General features: G+C 33.4%; 3 protein-coding genes and 1 pseudogene across 8 annotated transcripts; 1 reads left to right on the forward strand and 3 right to left on the reverse strand.

Annotated features, from left to right (window-relative positions):
• Positions 1 to 1660: 1660 nt before the first annotated feature.
• LOC145561939 (uncharacterized) lies at positions 1661 to 9243 on the forward strand. Of its 6 annotated transcripts, XR_014094241.1 has the most exons (14): positions 1661 to 2099; positions 2206 to 2307; positions 2400 to 2480; positions 4641 to 4750; positions 4883 to 5018; positions 5172 to 5270; positions 5993 to 6095; positions 6199 to 6596; positions 6689 to 6865; positions 6962 to 7159; positions 7554 to 7874; positions 8035 to 8254; positions 8335 to 8410; positions 9093 to 9223. XR_014094241.1 is itself a non-coding variant. In XM_081622074.1 (12 exons), exons 1-12 carry the CDS (start codon positions 1788 to 1790, stop codon positions 8131 to 8133), a joined length of 2136 nt encoding a protein of 711 aa, XP_081478200.1. In that variant the 5' UTR covers positions 1661 to 1787; the 3' UTR covers positions 8134 to 8668. The 6 variants fall into 6 exon arrangements, 1 of the variants encoding a protein (XP_081478200.1); XR_014094243.1 differs by lacking the exon at positions 8335 to 8410 and having other exon boundaries at positions 9104 to 9243; XR_014094239.1 differs by having other exon boundaries at positions 8035 to 8410.
• Positions 8798 to 10132, reverse strand: LOC145561940 (patatin-like protein 3). Its single transcript, XM_081622075.1, has 4 exons — positions 9908 to 10132; positions 9436 to 9726; positions 9124 to 9299; positions 8798 to 9013 (listed from the first exon to the last, which is right to left on the reverse strand). The coding sequence occupies exons 1-4, from the start codon at positions 10073 to 10075 to the stop codon at positions 8956 to 8958; spliced, it is 693 nt and encodes a 230-aa protein (XP_081478201.1). The 5' UTR covers positions 10076 to 10132; the 3' UTR covers positions 8798 to 8955.
• Positions 10133 to 11540: 1408 nt separating this feature from the next.
• Positions 11541 to 12185, reverse strand: LOC145562946 (patatin-like protein 2 pseudogene; annotated as a pseudogene).
• A 960-nt stretch (positions 12186 to 13145) lies between these two features.
• LOC145562947 (patatin-like protein 1) lies at positions 13146 to 17687 on the reverse strand. Its single transcript, XM_081623362.1, has 7 exons — positions 17547 to 17687; positions 17185 to 17366; positions 15372 to 15558; positions 14891 to 15052; positions 13952 to 14254; positions 13522 to 13697; positions 13146 to 13321 (listed from the first exon to the last, which is right to left on the reverse strand). Exons 1-7 carry the CDS (start codon positions 17685 to 17687, stop codon positions 13255 to 13257), a joined length of 1218 nt encoding a protein of 405 aa, XP_081479488.1. The 3' UTR covers positions 13146 to 13254.
• Positions 17688 to 19266: the final 1579 nt, after the last annotated feature.

A 19266-nucleotide genomic window follows, 5' to 3' on the forward strand; every position in this document is an offset into this window, starting at 1 on the left:
TGAAATATAGTAATTATTTGACTTTTATTGACTTTGTTATTTTTTTATTTTTATTTTTTATTTTTTTTGTGTTTAGATTGAGAATCAATTTCAGGATCTCCTGAAACTAAGAGGGATGCTCTAACAAATTGAGTTATACGACTTATACCTCATAATTAGGTTTTTCTTGTTCAAGTTTTTTCAAACGAAACTCATAATAAGGTTTTTCTTATTCAAGGTAATTTGATCTCAAATTCAAACTTGATAGGATTAGATTAAACTTTTTCTGGGCTACTTAATAGCTCAGTCTCCGACTCTCCGGTTTAAATTACTTCATAGGATGTCTCATCATTATTAGTATATAATGAACTAATGACTTATGAACTATTGCAGTTATGTAACTATGCTTGTATCTATCTACCAGTCTACTATCCAATTAAAGAACTCAAGATCCTACATGACTATATTTTTCATTACATATAAAACACAAAATACGGTCAAAGAGAAGTGTGTGAATAAAGTCAAACGGTCAACTAAAAAAACGGAGGTATTATTAATTAAGCGAAATATTCTCATATTCAGATGTAAGATTACGGATACACTTGTTGATCAATTAAAAATTTTCAAAATTTCAATTTTAACAAAGTTACAACTTAAAAGTGAAAATTCAAGAGGGAAACAAAATAAAACTTTTAACTTGGTTAAAATTGTGGGAAATTCTTCCCCCCAAATGGCTAAAACTCCAAAAGTATTTCATTATAAGGACAAGAAGTAAATTATGAGCGGGAATACTCCCTCCAAATTTCCATAAGTAAAAGGTAAAGTGACTAAATTCTAAAATACAGAAAAACAAAAATAAAAGTAAAAAAATAGGAAGATAAAAAAATCCTTTAGCTTAAATAGATTTGGGTCAATTAATTCAATTTAATTGCGGTTTTTTTCTATTTCGGTTTGCTAAGGTCAAGTCTTTAACTTAAATAGATTCTGGTCATTTCAGGTATAAGATAATTTTGGTTTAGGTTACTCTAGGTTTCGAGTCTATTTGGGTCAATTAATTCAAGTTAAAGATCGGGTCAACTTCGGGTCTCGGGTCAACTTCGGGTCGGGTCGTTTCGGGTCTCGGGTCAACTTCGGGTCGGGTCGTTTCGGGTTTAGGTCGGGTCATTTCCACTTCGGGTCGGGTATGGGTCGGGTCGGGTTGATTCGGGTTTTGGGTCAATTTCGGGTCACTGATTTCTGGTCGATTTTGGGTCATGGGTCGGGTCATCGGGTCTGAGTCAGGATTGCCAGGTCTAGATTATATAGTACTTACAATCTTAACGTGCACCCTAAATCAATTTTATTTTTTTAAATTTTAAATCTCACAATAGAAAGCCTAATTTTAACTCTCTTTAGTTAGATTTTGTCAGATTCCACTAAGCTCAACTTTATAAATTCAATACCATTTTTTAACAAGTGTCAAATATTTTCCGATATCACAAAAGGAGTTAAAAATCAATTTATAGAGTGATAAGTTTTACCGATATCATGATAAAAGTCAAAATTAATTCAAAGTGTCAAAATTTTCCGATATCATAAAAGGAGTCAAAATCAATTCATAGTGTGTCAAAAATTTCCGATACCAGGATACGAAATCAATTCATAGTGTGTCAAATCCCATTACGATCACAAACAGTTACAGTCGCCGACTTTAATCTCATTCCTCCAAAAAAAAAAAAAAAAGAAAAAAAAAAAACCCTCTCTATCTTCTTCCTCTCTCTCTGGTACCTTCTTTTCTATCACAATCTGGAAAATCAAACACAGACGCCATGGATTCATCACCATTAAACTGGGAAGCTTTGGATTCTCTAGTCATCGAATTCGCCAAATCCGAAAACCTCTTCTTCGACAACGAAGACTCTTCTACTCTCTCTCCTCCTTCTTCTCCTTCTTCTTCCTCTCTCTCTCCTCCACCTCCTTCGTCTTCATCTTCATCTGAGTCGTACCGATCACGCCTCCTGATTCGTCGGATTCGCCGCCTGTTAGAGTCTGGTGATATTGACTCCGCTTTGGATCTTCTTCGTCTTCATACTCCTTCCATATTACATGATCTTCGCCTCCTTTTTTGCCTTCAAAAGCAGGTTTCATTATTATTCCTTTTTTGTTTGTTTTAATTTGTAATTTATCAAATTATTAGGTTTTTGCTGGAATTTTGATTGATTTTGATTTTTGTTTTTCAATTTGAAGAAATTTATTGAGTTGTTGAGAAGAGGAACTCCAGAGGATCGCGATTCTGCTATTGAATGCTTGCGCACTTCTCTCGCTCCTTGCGCACTTGATGCTTATCCTGTATGAACTGTGAACCGCATTATTTTTATTTTATTATTTTATTTATTTTTGCTGTGAATTTATTGACGGTGAGATTGTTTGTTGTTTTGAAGGAAGCATATGAGGAGTTTAAGCATATTCTTCTAGCCCTAATTTATGATAAAGATGACGTCAATTCACCTATTGCTAGTGAGGTACTTTAGCTCATCATTCTTTAATATTGATTAATGTAGTCGATTATCAGTCTCTAATGTTAATTGATATAGTTGATTTTGATTTGCAATATATTTTCTGGTATTGTTTAGTATATCTATATCGAATTTAGTGAATATTTGCACTCTGATTTTTCCAATCTTCTTAATATTTATGTGATTAGTAACAGTAAGTTAGAGGAAGTGATGTGAAATATGAACTGTGGTAAGTGATTGGAAGCTGTGTAACATTGAATAGTTTGAGAATGATGCCATGAGTTTATTACCAGGAAGGAGTGGAGTGGAGACTTTTCTTAAGTTAATGTGCAGTTCGAGCTAAGCATTCTGTACCAGGAGACAAAAAAAAAAAAAAAAAAACCGTATTGATGTTGGTAGTGGCCACTGGGTTGGGTAGTAACACTGATATGAAAAACTCTGCGTATCGCATTAGAATATACTTCGTATCAATCTTGAGATACATACAAAGCCAAGCAGAGCTACAATGGTTTACTGTATATTTTTTTTTTAAATTTACCATATTCCTGTTCCTGTACCTGTGACGCAGATAACTTGTGTCCTTAAAGTTGAGCCTGTGAGTGAAACTATCAGAATCGATTAGTGTGGGGTACCTGTATATTTATTTTAGGACAGGAGGAGCAAGGAAGCGAGTACAAGACAAGTGGATAAATTTATGAAATAAGTTAAGCTTGATATAATTGGTATGAGGAGTGGAAGTTCTCGAAGCACACACAATATTTACTTATTACAGAGATGGTGTGATTTGATTTTCTTTATTATTTAGTTTCTTTTTACTGCTCTTAGTCTTATGAGAAAAGCACACACTTCGGGATAGTAAAGAACAAATATTCTTATTCCATATTATAGAAACAAACCTACGCTTCTTGAAGGTGAAGTTTACAAATAGAACGATTCCTTCCGTCGTGTATCCCCGATTGATGCAACCTCAAATACTATAGCTTCATTTATAGATTTTTGTATTGAACGAAAGGTTACACCTTTGTGTTTTGTATTACAGGTCAATCCTACTTCCTAGTAATTTGTCAAAGCACACACAATCGAAGCACACACAATGTTAAATGACAAAAGTTTGTCAGTTTATCTGACTTCTTGATGTTTGAACCAATGATGAAGTACGTAAAGCTTGCCTAGGGAGTAGTAATGGTCATTCAACGTATGCATAAGGTATACAGTCTTGCAGCTGGGAATATTTCCCATTGAACATATTTGAGTGACTTTGATTATGATAAGATGTTGCAGGGCTGTGGATGTATCTGGAGGGTAATACTCGTAATAGGCTTATAGCACAGCTTTCACATGTAAATTGTCAATTTGGAATGCCCAATTTAATCTGGTGATTTATTATAACCTTTTGAAAATTTCTTGAAAGTTTTGCAGCACCTTATTTTGTTATTTTGCGGAGGCGTGAAAGATTCTAAACCTTATATAGACTAAAATATGAAATTTGAGTTTTCGTAAATGTGAATTTTAGTTTTATGCTATATAGTACCACAAGTAGCTTCTGCATGTCGTGGCAATTTGGCATAAATATAGACACGTCATGAAATGGATTTTTTGATGAACAAGTTAATAATTTTATTTTTGTGAAGTGCCCTATTTGTCGTGGAATGGCTTTGATTAATTCCAAAAATTTACTTCAGGATTTGGCTTCTGCCTTCTGGTTGTTTTTAAAACCTGTGTTCGCTGTGTATATGTTTAATTATTTTTGTCGGATTACTATGCTCCATTTTTTTTTTTAACATTTGGTACCCTTTTCAACTTTCCCTCTTAAAGAATCTTGCTCACTATATTTATTTCTGTATATATGCTCACCAGTCACCATCCTCCAGCTAATATGTTATTGCATCACGAAGCTCAATCTGCCCATTTTCTCCTAGCATAGAACCAATAAGAAAATGAGCAACTCCGTAATTTTGCTCAGAAGTTCATGCAAATTACCATTCAGGGTTCTGCACCCTTCGGCCCCTACTTACCATATTGGGTTGAATCGACATGTAATTCTGTTTTTTCTGAGATAATTAATTTCATAAAACAGCTTTAGGTTTCTACTTCTTTCTAAGTCAAGTTCTTGTTCATCTTGTAATACATGCATAATAGTCCTTGCCTTGGCGTTCTGTGCTGCAGTGGTCTGAAAGACGAAGATTTGAAATTGCTGGATTGATGTCCTCTATTCTTAGAGCACACCTTCAGGCACATGATCCCTTGTTCTCAATGACATTGAGATATCTCATAAGGTATTTCTCCCTTCCCATCCTTTTCTGGTTCTTTTACATTGATTTTTTGTGCTCTCATAAAAGTTAGTGAATTCATTAATTGTTTGTGTCTGTTGCTAATATTCTTGGTCCTTTCATAATAATTGAGATCAGCTTACACAAGGAGTTCTGTCTTCGACAAGGAGTCCCCTCACCAATCTCGGACCTGACTGAAAGGTTGCTTCTTGAGGAAAGAGATGCCCCAGCAACACTTCAAGAGTCGGCTTCTGGAGTTCCTATATTACAGGAAGTGAGATTCTCAAGCTATCATTTTTCCTATTGCGGTGTGCTGAATATAGTGATGATGTGGTCAAGTGGTTAAAAAATACACTGAAACTAAAAGGATATTTGATGAAACACCTTCAATAATCATTGGTTTTTCTTGTTGCACCTTTCATTTCAGGAGGATGTACAGGCCCTAGCTCATGCAGTTCAGCTTACCAGACAGGGGGCAGTTGAAAGCTTGAAATTCACAAAGGGTGACTTAGTTCAGGCTTTAAAGGTTATCATAACTCATTAGCCTTTACTTCTTATCAAAAAAATAAAAATAAAAACTCATTAGCCTTTACTCTCTCTATACATATTCTGTTCTTATGTTTGATATGTTTACATTAAATGGCATTCATTTTTTTTTTCCTGTTATCTTTAGGATTAGGTCTGAGGGTACTCATTTCTAACTTTCGAGTTTCAACTGTATGACCATGTATATACCATATTATACTTATCCTTAGAAAAAAGATAGCAGGTTATATATGTAATAATTGATGCATGATCTTGGATGTTTAGATTCTATAATCTAGAACTGTTAAGATATGATTATTGTGAATTCACTTTATGAAAGTGCTTGATCTAACTTTTCTCTTAGCTTCAGAATTTTTAGCCTTTTGCACTATCGTTCAAAAAGTTGTATTTTTTTACCACATGTTTACATTATTTGAAAATTTCCTTGTTCATTTCTTAACAATAATGAACACATCTACCCTTCAGACCTGCTATAAAAATTCTTGTTCATGTCCAAACAAGTTAATGTAGTAGGGGTAAGTAGCATGATGGTTAGGCATGCTGATCCATTCTTCAAGTTTTCATTAGTAAATATTATTATTCAATATATTGTATTATTAATGGCTTTGCTTGTTATATCATACTGATTTGTATGATAGTTGAAATTGTGATGTATTATCAGTATATAATCAGCTAAATATTATATTTATTTATTTTATGTAGAATGAATTATGCCGCATGAGATTAAATGAATCTATTCTGGATGAGCTCGTCCGGGAATATTGTGTTTACAGGGGTATTGTTGCTCCTGGCGTGCCTTCCTCTGGTATGCTCACCCTTTACAATATTTCAGTTTCTCCTCCCTACTTTCAAATGTGAGTATCTTTATATTCATTTCAATTTTTTTCCCATCCTCTTTTCTTGGGCAGGTTCTACATTGCCGGTTGACACTGGTCATTTGAAAGCTAATCAACTAAATGCTACTGGTTTGTCATTAGATGGTTCCCATGATCTGGATTGCGGAAATAGTAAAAGTTCAGATGATGGATCTTCCATTGTTAATGCTCATGTTGATGGTGCTGAAATAAGCACAGTCATGATTAGGATGCAAGATACTGATGTGGAGATGCGATTCCCTTGTGAGAGTACAAGTAACCATGATGATTGTAGTACTAGCAACACTCATCCAACTATGAACGTCAAGGTTTGCCAGAGAAATAAAAGTCATGCAGTTGGCGGAGGGAGAAGACGCAAAAGATGGAGGGAAAAAAGTGACAATCCTTATTTTCCTGCTGGCATACTGTCTAATGAGAGCAATAAGCGCGAGGTTAGTAAAGTCCTTTTGAAGGAGATATGAACACATCTTTGGTAGCTATTGCCTATTCCTGTAGCTAATTATTAAAAGTGATGATATTGTAGGGCTCTGAAAAAAATAGCCCTTCTGACTCTACATATAAGGAGGATAGATGTGAGACTGTTTTGAGCATTAAAGATTTAGCTGATCGAGGTATGGCCGCTGAGGTTGTCAAAGAAGTGGAAGCGTTGGACCCTGAATTTTTTGGGCATAATTCTTTGTTGCTTTTCCAACTGAAGCAGGTAATGATACTTCTTTTTTTCTCATGAATGTGCTGTTGATGCCAAAGCTTTCTTTCTTCAAGAGAGATTACTCACTTGGCTTCTTGCTGTATTCAGGTTGAGTTTCTGAAACTAGTTGATTCTGGAGATTATTCTGGTGCTCTGAAAGTTGCTTGTTCTCATTTGGGGCCTTTAGCAGCCAACAATCATGACTTGCTAAAACCCTTGAAAGAGACACTATTAGCTTTGCTCAGGCCTAATGAAGTTGATTTCAAGAGAGACTTACCATTGCATGTTTTGGCTAGTTCCCTTCAGGTAGATGCACTTTTTATTTATTTATTTTATTAATAAACTAGTTTTTAGCTTCAGGCGATTGGTCAATTTTAAATTTAATACAATGTGTAAATTTTTTAGTAGATAAAGGTGACCTACTGACCTTATGTACATCCTCTGTTTTCTTAATATTGCAGTAGTTTGACCGGAGCTTTTTGTCAATGTTCATCTTTTGTCGTTAATTGATTACTGTTATTTGGGTCATAATTGAAACTTCTGACTGATTATTTATTGCTAACATTCTTACTTTGTCTGCAAATCTAAAAATATAAATTCCAATCTTGTAAAGATTTGGTTTTTGAGCTTTGGAAGACTCAAAATCATAATTTATTTTCATTGAGACATGCACTGATGTAAGACTGATGTTTCAATTTAGGTTGCAATTGGTAGGAGGCTTGGCATTGAAGAACCACAGCTTATGAAAGTTATGCAAGCAACCCTGCATTCACATACTGAGTGGTTTAATCTTCAAATGTGCAAAGACCGCTTTGAATCATTTTTGAAGATTGATGCCTTGAAAGAAGTCAATAGCCTGTTGCTGGCTGATACTGTTTCTAAATCCCATTTATGTGCACAGACTTATGGATCTTCCCAAATTACAATTTCATCTAGTAGTGCGATCCCGGAAGATAGTAACAGTCCAACTCAAGTCTCATCTCGAGAAGTTTGCGATGAAGGTGCAATCCTCAAAGTCATGGTGAGTCATAATTCCTGCTGTAAGAAATTAAAGTACTTTTGGTATGAATTCATATTTTGCGTCATTTCATTGTACCTGTAATTAACCTGTTTCTGACTCACCAATTAGGTGTTGCATGATGTATGAGTAGTTTCTAATCAATATTCCAATTTTTATGCAGGAATTTCTTGCTCTCCCTAGGGCTGATGCCATCCATTTGTTGGCACAATGTAATGGAAATGCTGAGACTGCTATTCAACATATATTCGGAGAAAGTTGATGAGAGTTATAACCATCAGTGTGACATCAATGGTATTTATTTGTTGCTTGCAGCATTGGTGGTTTCTTGAGTTTGCATCTTGTAGATACACGGTGGTTTCTTCTGTATATCCCTACCCTTGGTGGGTTTTTCTAATTTATTTATTCGTTCCTTCAATTCTTTCATGTCCATATACTGCTCTAGTTGAACCATTATTTATAGTCTTGACAGATTTTATTAAATTGGTTAGCAATGTCATAATATTGGGTTGCTGGAAATCAAAGGATGCCTAGCTTTGGTAACTCCTCTCTTTGCCTCTCCAACTAAGTTAAACTCTGGCTTCTATGTGCGATATTTGATTATTTATGTGTTTTCAGTAAACATCACATGGTATGAAACTACGAAGTATGTTACTTCTGGGTTCATTGTGACAATATGATCCAAACGGTGTTCAAAGTCATGTGGTGAGCCTTTTGTTAGCAAATGGAACTGATCTTCTGATGGAAGCATAATCTGACAATAAGAAATTAAAGATATGATGCCTACATAAATCTCTAATTGTCTAGGGATAGGAAAAATAAATAATCTATTCTAATGTTAATCAAATAAAATGAATATCCAATAAGGTATTTGACTGTAGTCTCCAAGTTTTTCTTCTTCTTAATGCAAGTATAATGCTCTCGAGTTTATTTATGTTAGTATACCAACATACATATAAATGTAATGAAAAAGACAAGGAAACACTTATATTCAGGGTTGCACTTAGTTGACTATGCACACAGGTATGAATTGCAGACCAAAATTCTTGATTTGAATGCCTTCAGTGTATTGGTATTTCTTCCATCAGGTGGAGACTTTGCCCAAGCGATATTTTCTTTCGTCTGAGAGTTGTTTTGCGAACCTGTTTTTGGATTATGAGTGATTAGGACACAGTCATCTTGTAGAATAGAAAATTATTTTCATTGACAATTTATAAGTAGTTGTACACCAGGTATTATTGAAGGAACCAACCTTTGGAGAGCAGCTGCATTGGTGCCCAGGTGTGGAACTGCTTTCAGCTGTCCAGTTTCCGGATCTACCCGGCTGGCTGGTTTGCAGAGTAACTGTTGAGCAATTTTCACAAGATTTCCCATGTTCTTTTCTGTCGATACGTCCATTGAAGCAGCTGCTCCTGTTAAGCTGTCATCCTGTTTGATTCCCAAATTAAAATACACCAGTTCATTATAAACAGAGTACTACAGTTTACATTTACATCTATATATCAAATGATACTAGTATGTTACACTAATCATATAATAATGGAGGAGATTACTGGAGACTTACTTGAAGACGAAGGTAGTTGTCCTGAGAACGAAAGGATTGGAAAACAGTACTGTTCTGGTAATCAACCATGTCAGCTCCAGCTTCATAAAAAGCTTGTATAATAGGAGATGATCCTTTGTCAAATAGCCAAGACAAAAGCCCCCACTTTGCAGTTGTTTTAGCGTTGTACTTTTGCTCACTCCTTCCTGATCCTGTTCCAATCGATAAAACCAGTAATCTATCATGGATGCTTCCACAGCCTGGATTTTCCTTCATCATCTGCTTCGTAACTTCGTTAATTGCTAGGAATGTCTGTCCAACAAAAACAGAACAAATAGGATTTCCCTTCGTTATTTGTTTGGTAACGAGCTAGTCTTGAGGTTTATTTTCCACTCAAAAAATTGATTGATTCTTCCTTGCAATATGATTTAAGTTCGTTGACATTTTAGTTTGGAATGAAGAGAATAGCTAGTTTTTGGTTGCTGAACATTACCGGATTAGTGCTCACAATTCCTCCATCGATGAGGTTGAAGTCCCTAGTCTTTCCGTCTTCATATACGTTTTGGAAATAATAGGGTGGAAGAACAGTTGGAGCAGCTGACGTTCCTAAACATACATCTGATAGTTTTGCATCCAATTCTGGGTAACTCGGAACCTGCATAATTCAATGATGAATGAAAGGGTTTGAATGCTTTAATTTTTGAGTCTTTTCATCATCCATTTCTTGTTAAATGCATTAACGGAAAACTTGATTTGTCTTTGAATAAGTGACCAAGTTCTTAACTTTAACCTAACATTTTACTGCTAATATTCTTTACTTTCATTTCAAATTGTTTTTTTAAAGTTCTTTTTACTTTACTTTATACTTCCGTAAGCTGAAAGATTTTTGTGGAACAAAGGGCAATGAATTGATCGAAAATGTTCATTAGCAAAGACATATTATTGAAGTAAAGTTGATAGTTTACTAGTATTAACCTTGTAGGAAGAAAATATAACAGGTTGGAGCATTTTGATGTCAAAAGTAGGAATGACAACGTTTGTTAATGTGTGATGCAACCTTGTCGCTCTCAATTTCTCCCTCATTGTTTGGTGTAGATGCTTGCCATTGTATTTAGGCCCTGTCATAGCTTTGACAAAGCTTGTAACCTTAGCGAGTGGCCCCCTACATCCATTATATGGAGAAAATTAGGGTATGATAGAATTACAGTTTTGAAACTATTAATCTTGTTGACAGCAAGTGTAATTTCTACAAACTAAAAAGAGGTTAAAGACACGTAATATTGTATAGCAGTATAGACTATAGAGTACTCCGTACTTGCTTGTATCATCTTCGTTTCTTTATTTACAAATGTAGGGCCTGTTCACTTCAGTTTAATTTCAGTTCCGTTCAGCTCCAATCAGTTCATTTTAATTCCTAATTTTCTTCTCTCATAAAATATTCAATTCAGTTCAGCTCAAATTAGTTCAGTTCAGTTCAATTCAGTAAATGTAAACACGCCCGTACTATTTAAACTTTTTGCCTATCTAATAAAGGACATACCTTAAGTTATTATTTTGATTTATTTTTATATTGTCAATATCTTTTAATTAATAATGTAGGAGTAATACTACATACAGTACGAACTATTATATACAAATAATAAACAAATCTTTTAAGGATGTGGTTGTGCAAACAGGATGTTATTGCATATTACTTGTATAAAATATAAATAAGATTCATATACACAGTCCAAGCAACGCACTGTACGACAAAGATGTTCCAGCAAGAAATACTTAGAAAATCAATGTGAAGAAGGAGCCAATTCAAAGTGGAAAAAACGAACAAGAATTACACCTTCAATATGTTGGCCTCTTAGCTGTATAACGAATCCAAACTCAGTCAAATATTCAGTCATTACTATATCTCAAACATTCCTTCTTTTTTTTTTCAGTGAGAGTATACATATTATAGGGAAGTCAGTGATATTGATGAAATTCGATCTCGATCATGTCAAGTATCTCCTAAAATTTTACTCCTTACCAACTTAACTTCTGTGGTAATGCAAGTAGACAATGCAAGTTGTTGAGCATACATCTATTTCAAAGTACAATTTGTAACAAACTAACAAATAGCAATTGATGTTCATTCACATTTCTGCACAAAAGTTGTTATACCTTTCTTGTGGAAATATTTTAGGACCATGCTCTAGATAGAAAGTTGTAATATCTTCGGCAGCATAAAGAGGACGATTATAGTCATCTGGTGCAGTTAACATGGCCGTTATTAACCCACCCGTGCTCGTTCCTGCTATCACATCAAAATAATCTGCTAGCCTTGCATCCTTTCCATCCGACTCCTAATACATTTTAATTAAAACCACGCATCACATATTCACATTTTATTTCACCATATCAATGTATATTGTACGTAGTACATATGCTTCTATAAATATTATTCTCCAAGTTTACAAGATTTTATTATTATACAACATTTTAGCCAGCTAGTTCAAGTTAATTGACGCGTGTATATTTGGTAGACAATGTGTGTGAACTTGAATTAATTAGCGGATATGTGTTACAGTAATAAATGGAAAAATAGATCGATGGATGACTAGTCGAGAAGTAGCTATGTATGAAATGTATGTACATACCTGAAGAAGTTGTTCGAGGAAAGAAAGAATGACAGCAGGAATAATCCCTCGAATGCCACCACCATCGATGCTAAGAATAGTCACCAATTTCTTCCTATTGTAATAACTGAAGGATGGAGGAGATCCTTCTAGATCCGCCATTCCAATTCGAAGAAGAGAGCTTGAGAGAAGGCAGACACAACGTAGTAACACCTCTGAAATGTATTTTTCTTTTTAGAAAGACCTTAATTGGATCGTAAGAGTTTTATATTGACATATTATTGCCTCTTACATTCTTTTATTCCTATTTATTTAATGTACTAGACTGGTATGCTAATTAAATTATACAAGTAATTAAGTTTAATAAGAGGGGTTATTGGATGCAACTATGCTATATACAGAGGGTTTATGACTAAATTATGGATAATACAAGTATATGCTTATCCCACACAGCTGGTGTCATAGGCCTTTTCAAATATGGAGATTCTTGATCATATATAGAATATTCATTTTAAAGTAAAGGGAAACGACAAGGAGAAAAAAAAATAGTCGAAATCCGAAAAGTGGTGGGATTCAAGAAATGAATGGAGGGAAAGGGGGGAAAAATAATAGAAAAATGGGGTTAAGTGGGTCACGTGAGGTGCACATGTTAATCAACGTCGGAAATGTCAATTAATAGTCGAAATCCGAAAAGTGGTGGGATTCAAGAAAAAAAAATTTAAAACAGGTGTGCTTTGACAAAAAAAATTTATAAGATGATTTTCAATAAAATTTGGTATTTATAAGATGGTTTTCAACAAATTTTTCTTAAAATTTTGATATTTTTAGATAGACGTTACATTATAACGATTCCTATTGATTATATTGTCACAATATTTCTACACACCTTTATGTTTAATTTGAACCCATGCAACTCTTGGCTACAAACATTCACAGGATGACAGGAACATACATACAACAAAACATGAACTCGTACTTTAGCTAACAAATTAAAATTTGAAAAAAAAATAAATAAACTGTATTCATACATTTTTTTGTTTTGGGGATAAGAGATATAATGATCCACACCGGTAAACTCTTTTAGTCTTTTACAAAGTATTACAGAACTTGACTGTTGAGTGTTGACAGTGTATATTAACAAACCTATTGATAATATAATAACCTTAGTTTTTCATACTGTATCTAAATCACAAATGGTGTATAATATAAGGGAATACAAATGTGAAATGTATCACTCATTTCGGCAAATCTCAGGTTGTTCCCGCCTTCTCTTTTCGTCGGAAAGTTGTTCTGCAAACCTGTTAAATAAATGTAATTAACTAAATGATTAGTAATTTTATGAGGCCTAACTAAACTTGCATGGAGTGTTCATTTATTATTCGTGATACATACATATTAACAAGTATCATTAATTAATACTCCGTATTAAAAAAGTTTTAGCCATATATTTATCAACAAAGTTTAATTTATGTTTATCAACGATTAAAAATGATAATACCTTATCAAGGCCTCCTCATTAGTTCCACCATTAGGAATAGGTTGATAAATACCCGTATCAAAATTAATCCTTGAAACAGGTTTCTTCAAGAGTGCCTTTCCTATTTTCACAAGGTTTTCCAAATTTTTCTTGGTTGCTGCATCCGCTTTTGTTGCTAATCCTGTTAGCGTATCATCCTACAATTTCCCAATTTAGAATGTTGTTAGGGTACCTTGCATATGCGAATAATTGCAATACGTGTACGATAACTATCCATAATAAATGTACAAATACAAACAAAATAAGATTGAACTGTTTTATTGATCTTGATTTCATCTATGAAATGAAATACTTTCTCCGTTAAAAAATAGTTGTATCATTTTCACTTTATGCAGCTCCCCTAATTAATGCTAAAATGGTTCAAATTAGAAAAAAGTGTGTAGGAACTTACTTGGATACGAAGGTAATTATCAACGGAGCCATAAGCTTCAAAAGCGACAGCGTTATGGAAATCGATCATATCAGTCTTAGATTGATTGTAAGCATCAAGTATTGGAGTTGAACCATTGTCAAATAACCATGAAATTATACCCCACTTTGCTGCGGTATGAGCATTGTATTTCCGGTCTAACTTGTCGGATCCAGTCCCTAACGATATTACTAGCAACCGCTCCCGATCCGTGGGCTTAATCGGGAAGAAATTCGGGTTTTCCCTCACTACTTGTTTTGTCACTTCGGTTAATGCAACCAGTGTCTGTAGATGACCAAATTTATATTGTTAAAACTCTTAGGCACAGTACAATTAGTCAATTCAGTCCATTTTGCATTGAGTGCACAATAGATTTTGTCCTAAAACTAACCATGCATATATTGAATAAATTAAATAAAAACTACTTCCTCCACTTTTTAGTTGACACGTTTCTTTAGTCACGTTTACCAATGCACAAATTAAATCATTAATATTTTTAATTACCGATAAGCAAAAATTATAAAAAGTTGATATTTTGAAAATATACATTGTGACGAATCTAACAAAATCCCACTTGACTATATTTTTCCTTATATGGTCAAAGGGAGGTATGTGAATAGTGATAAAGTCAAAATGTGTCAACTAATAAAAAAACGGAGGTAGTATGTAGTATAACCATGTACACTTTTTTATTTTCTTGGTAAGATGAAAGATCTTACTGAATCAACACCTCTCAAAATTTAAATCAGTCTAGTTACACAGGTCAATACTTAAGAGTAGAAAAGGGGTAAGAGAATCCCCCTACTTCTAAGCTGCTAAGCAAATATAGTTAAATGCTACCATGTACAATTGCGTGCTTAGCACAATTTTATCGAAATCAAGTTCAAATAACAAGAGTATGGTAATAAAGAATAATCTTACAGGGTTATTGGCAGCAACACCTCCATCAATGAGGTTGAATTCTCTGAGATTGTCTTTATCATCTTTGTTTTCGAAGTAATACGCTGGTAGGAGAGTTGGAGCAGCCGACGTGCCTAAGCATATGTCTGACATCAAAGCGTCTATTTCTTTATAATTTGGAACCTACAATGTGTATTTTTTCCTTAATGTTAAGAACATATGATATAGACAGAATTCGGCCTTAAATGATGCATACCATGCCCCTCAAATCTTTATTAACTAATGAATCTAGTTGGTGTCCATATATTTTGAATAATTGAAGTTAAACTCTTAATTCTCCTTATAAGCTTATTATATATCTTACCATAATGTTAGTTACTCCAAATTTTTTGATGAGAGCATAACCTTTACATATTCAATTAATAAATTATGTATAAATGATACATCAAATTAAATACATAAGTCACGGATGAATTAATACATTGAGAATTGGCTAACATACCATATAAGAAGAAAAGAGAACAGGCTGAAGATTTTTGATATCAAAAGTGGGAATAACCACATTAGTTAGTGCTTGATGCAACCTTGTATCACCTAGTATGCCTTTCACAAGCTTGTGTAGGTATTTTCCATCGTATTTTGGTCCATTTAGCATCTTCATTAGAGTCCCCATCGATCCTAATATCCCACTACACCCCCAACGATTAATACGCGAACAATAACAAAACATGCACGTACGTTAGCACCCTAATTAGACTTTATAATAGTTGCATCAGTTCCACTTCTTATATCCAATCTACGGAGTATCAATTTAGGACATATTTAAATTAATATGAATATTAGTGAAAAATAATTCAAATAATGGATGATATTTGAAACTTAACTCATATCATATCTGAATTTTACTTTGAATAATACAAGCAATATATATGAGCAAAACAATTTTACCTCAAGTTTTAGCTAGTGCAATTTTATGAAATACTGGTACATACTTTATTTCTAATTTGACAATAATAAAAATATTTGTAAAAATAGAAAATATTATTCACACACACACACACACACACACACACACACACACACACACACACACACACACACACACACACACACACACACACACACACAAAAAGAAAAGAGGTGAACAATAATTGTACACCTAAATCATGGAAGCATGTTTATATAAGTAACTTGTGCAAGCAGGAGTAGTATTTGCATGCTGGGGTGTCTTATTACTCAAGATTTATAAAACAAATTTATTTTGCGAGTCATATATCTCTGAAAGTGCCATTAACTTTATTCTTCATCAAGTTCCACACATTATTGGTCTTACTTGGGGAGTTTGTTTAAGGTGCCTTGGCGTAGATCATACACCATAGATTTCCAATTATCTCATTTGATTGTGATTTGCTCACTACTCTGTCTTTATATAGTTGTTCATACGTATTTTTGTACAAATGTACGTATAAATAAAGTTCAAAGATATTAAAGGTTAAACTTGTGTTAAAAGTCAAAGTGTGCTAATTAAATAGTAACAAAAGTATACATTTTGATGTTCTCAACTTTTTTTTTTTTTTTTTTTTTCACTTTTTGCCGTGAGCTCTTTAATTATAAATTGTTTTATCTAAAAGTATAAAGTTATGTTGCAATATTCCAAAAGATTCTACCAGAAATTGAGCATAGATCATCTTGTGCATCTATGTCAATGGTTCGAATTATTCAAAGCATAGCATTATTTTTAAATTTAAATTATATGAAATTATGAACAATTTGTTGAAAGCATATTATTCGGCTTGCTTAGTTGAAAGTATTAACTAAATACAGCCAAAAAAAAGCTAGAAGTTCTATATTATTGTCTATATATAGTAATGATTTATTTTGATGTAACAGGCCATTTACGGAGTATTATTTGTCAAATTGTACAATACAATTATAAATTAAATTGATCAACGTGTTTTTGGCCTTATTGGATATCCAATAGCCTTTTACCAGAACATCGTGCATGCCTTTTGTACTTCTTATTACTCTTCTTAGGTGATGTGAATAGTATGAGCCTTGTGATTACTAGGGAAAGGTGGTGGTGGACTGGGTGTTTCCAAAGGCTTAAGGATGCATGGAATGATCATACATATCGGGTGATCATAATAAAAAAAAAAAACGAGGTTTTATGTGATAAATGTACCCTTAACTAAAGTCTTGGCTCACAATAGCGAATTATAAAATTGTTACGTACAAGATTACATTATGCACCTTTCATTATCTTGACGACAGGCATATTATCTTTATATTAAATTTTCAAGATAAAAAGGAATTACCTTGGTTGATGGAAGATCTTTGGAAAATGTTCAAGGTAAAAAGGAATTATATCCTTAGCATCGTAGAGAGGCCGATTTTTCTCATTAGGGGCAGTTAACATGGCGGTTATGAGGCCACCGGTGCTTGTTCCAGAAATGACATCAAAATAATCTGCCAGTCTTGCTTCCTTACCATCTAATTTCTATTGTAAGCATTCATATTAATAAGTTATAACCGTTAGCATGCAAAATTAATAAATTATAGCTTTACATGATTTCCACATTACCATGTTCAACTTCAAGTTTAAGTTATATGATTATGAACAACACTACGTTTCCAAAAAAAAATTATGAACATAAAGTAATTAGTAACGCGTACATACTTGGAGTTCTAATTCAAGGAAATCAAGCATGACCGCGGGGATGATACCCCTAATCCCTCCTCCGTCGATACTTAGAATTGTTATGAGCTTACCGCGATTTGGAGGCCTAGGGCAAAGAAGATGGCTCGTATTTTTCTCCATTTATGTTTTAAGCTATAAATTATATATACTTCGTGTAATTCTGGTTTGCTTGCATAATTGCAGAAGTGATGTAACTCATGTAACGATTATTTATAGTGGCAGGAGTGTAATGCCCACTTGAAAAATAAAAATTGTATTAAAAATAATACAATAATATAAGATTCTAATTCTTCATTTCAGGGAAATTGACTTGACTAAATTCAGGTTTATCCAACATTATATTATACTTGTATGATTTAGCTCCTTCCAAGTTCTTGCCTTAGCTTATCGATAATAATACAATCAGGCACGTATGCTAATATTATACTAACTTCGACTTAATCTTGTTCTTTTAAGTTTAAGAATTCTGTTTGATCAGCTTTCTCGATCATTTGTAAAAGTGTGAGCTAACTTAGCCAGCAAGGCCTTTGAAGAAGTTTTGATTAATAGCTTGGACAAAATAGATGAAATAAATATACAAAATGTTCTAGTCATTATTACTCTTAAAACTGACCATCTAATTATGCATATATTGTACGTAATAGTTTTATTTACACTTATCTAAACTTATTTTTTACGAATATAACATGACCTAATTTGAGGTATTTCGTTTTATAACTTGTCTCATTTCGTTATAAGAATCGAAGCATTTTTCTATACTTTTTCACTTAATTATTTAAAATCATGTGAAAATGAATATGAATATGAAGTAAAGGAAGGCCATTGAATTAATTCTCTTAAAACCTTCCGTTCATATATAGGGTCGTTTGGATACATATTAACCATATTATCGGCATTTACGAGTGATAAAAAATTAAAGTGTTGCTTTAAGAATCCAAATTATACTGTATTTTTTCAGAGTTATTTTAGGAAAAAAAAAAAGTTTCCACGTCGTATTGATGTGGACATGTGGTAGTTTGGCACGGGAGATAAGCTAAAATACGGTCCTTGAAGCATTAGTTGCATATTTGGTCCCTCATCTTTCAAATGAAGCAAATTGGTCCCTCTACCACCCTTGCCTCACCATTTCTGGTGGAGGAACTTATGAGTCAGCAAAGTGTGGGGATGTGTGCTGCCAACTAAGCAAAAGTTAAGGGACTTATCCTAGTTAACATTTGTTTAGGGATTATAAATCATTAATTTTTTTTTTTTTTGGTCAGCTACTAATATTTACCCTGTATTATTTATTATGTACAAACTTTGATTAAAATGTAAGAAAACATACCCAAATTTTTTGCGTTTTTAAAAAATTAAATGATTTTTTTTAAAAAAATATGTCTTAAAGAATAAAAGAAAAAAATTAAATATGACTTAAAAAATTAAATACTTCGACTTTCTTTCAAAAAAAAAATTAAATACTTCGAATTAGAAATAGGAAAAGGAAAAATAAAGAAAGAAGGGAATAGGAAAAGAAAAAATAAAGAAAATTAAAATTAAAAAAAAAAAGGGTCAGCCCTCTCTACTTCTCTTTCGGTTTGGCTGCTCTAATGGGGGAAACAATCCCCTACTTTTCACCTCATTAACGATCATCAGCAATCACCATCTTTTAATTCCAGCCTTTGTTTTATTTTGTGATTTAATCTTGGCCTCCTGATTTTAT

The sequence above is a fragment of the Chenopodium album genome, chromosome 10 (genome assembly GCF_948465745.1).
Source record: "Chenopodium album chromosome 10, dcCheAlbu1.1, whole genome shotgun sequence".
Lineage (NCBI taxonomy): Eukaryota > Viridiplantae > Streptophyta > Magnoliopsida > Caryophyllales > Amaranthaceae > Chenopodium > Chenopodium album.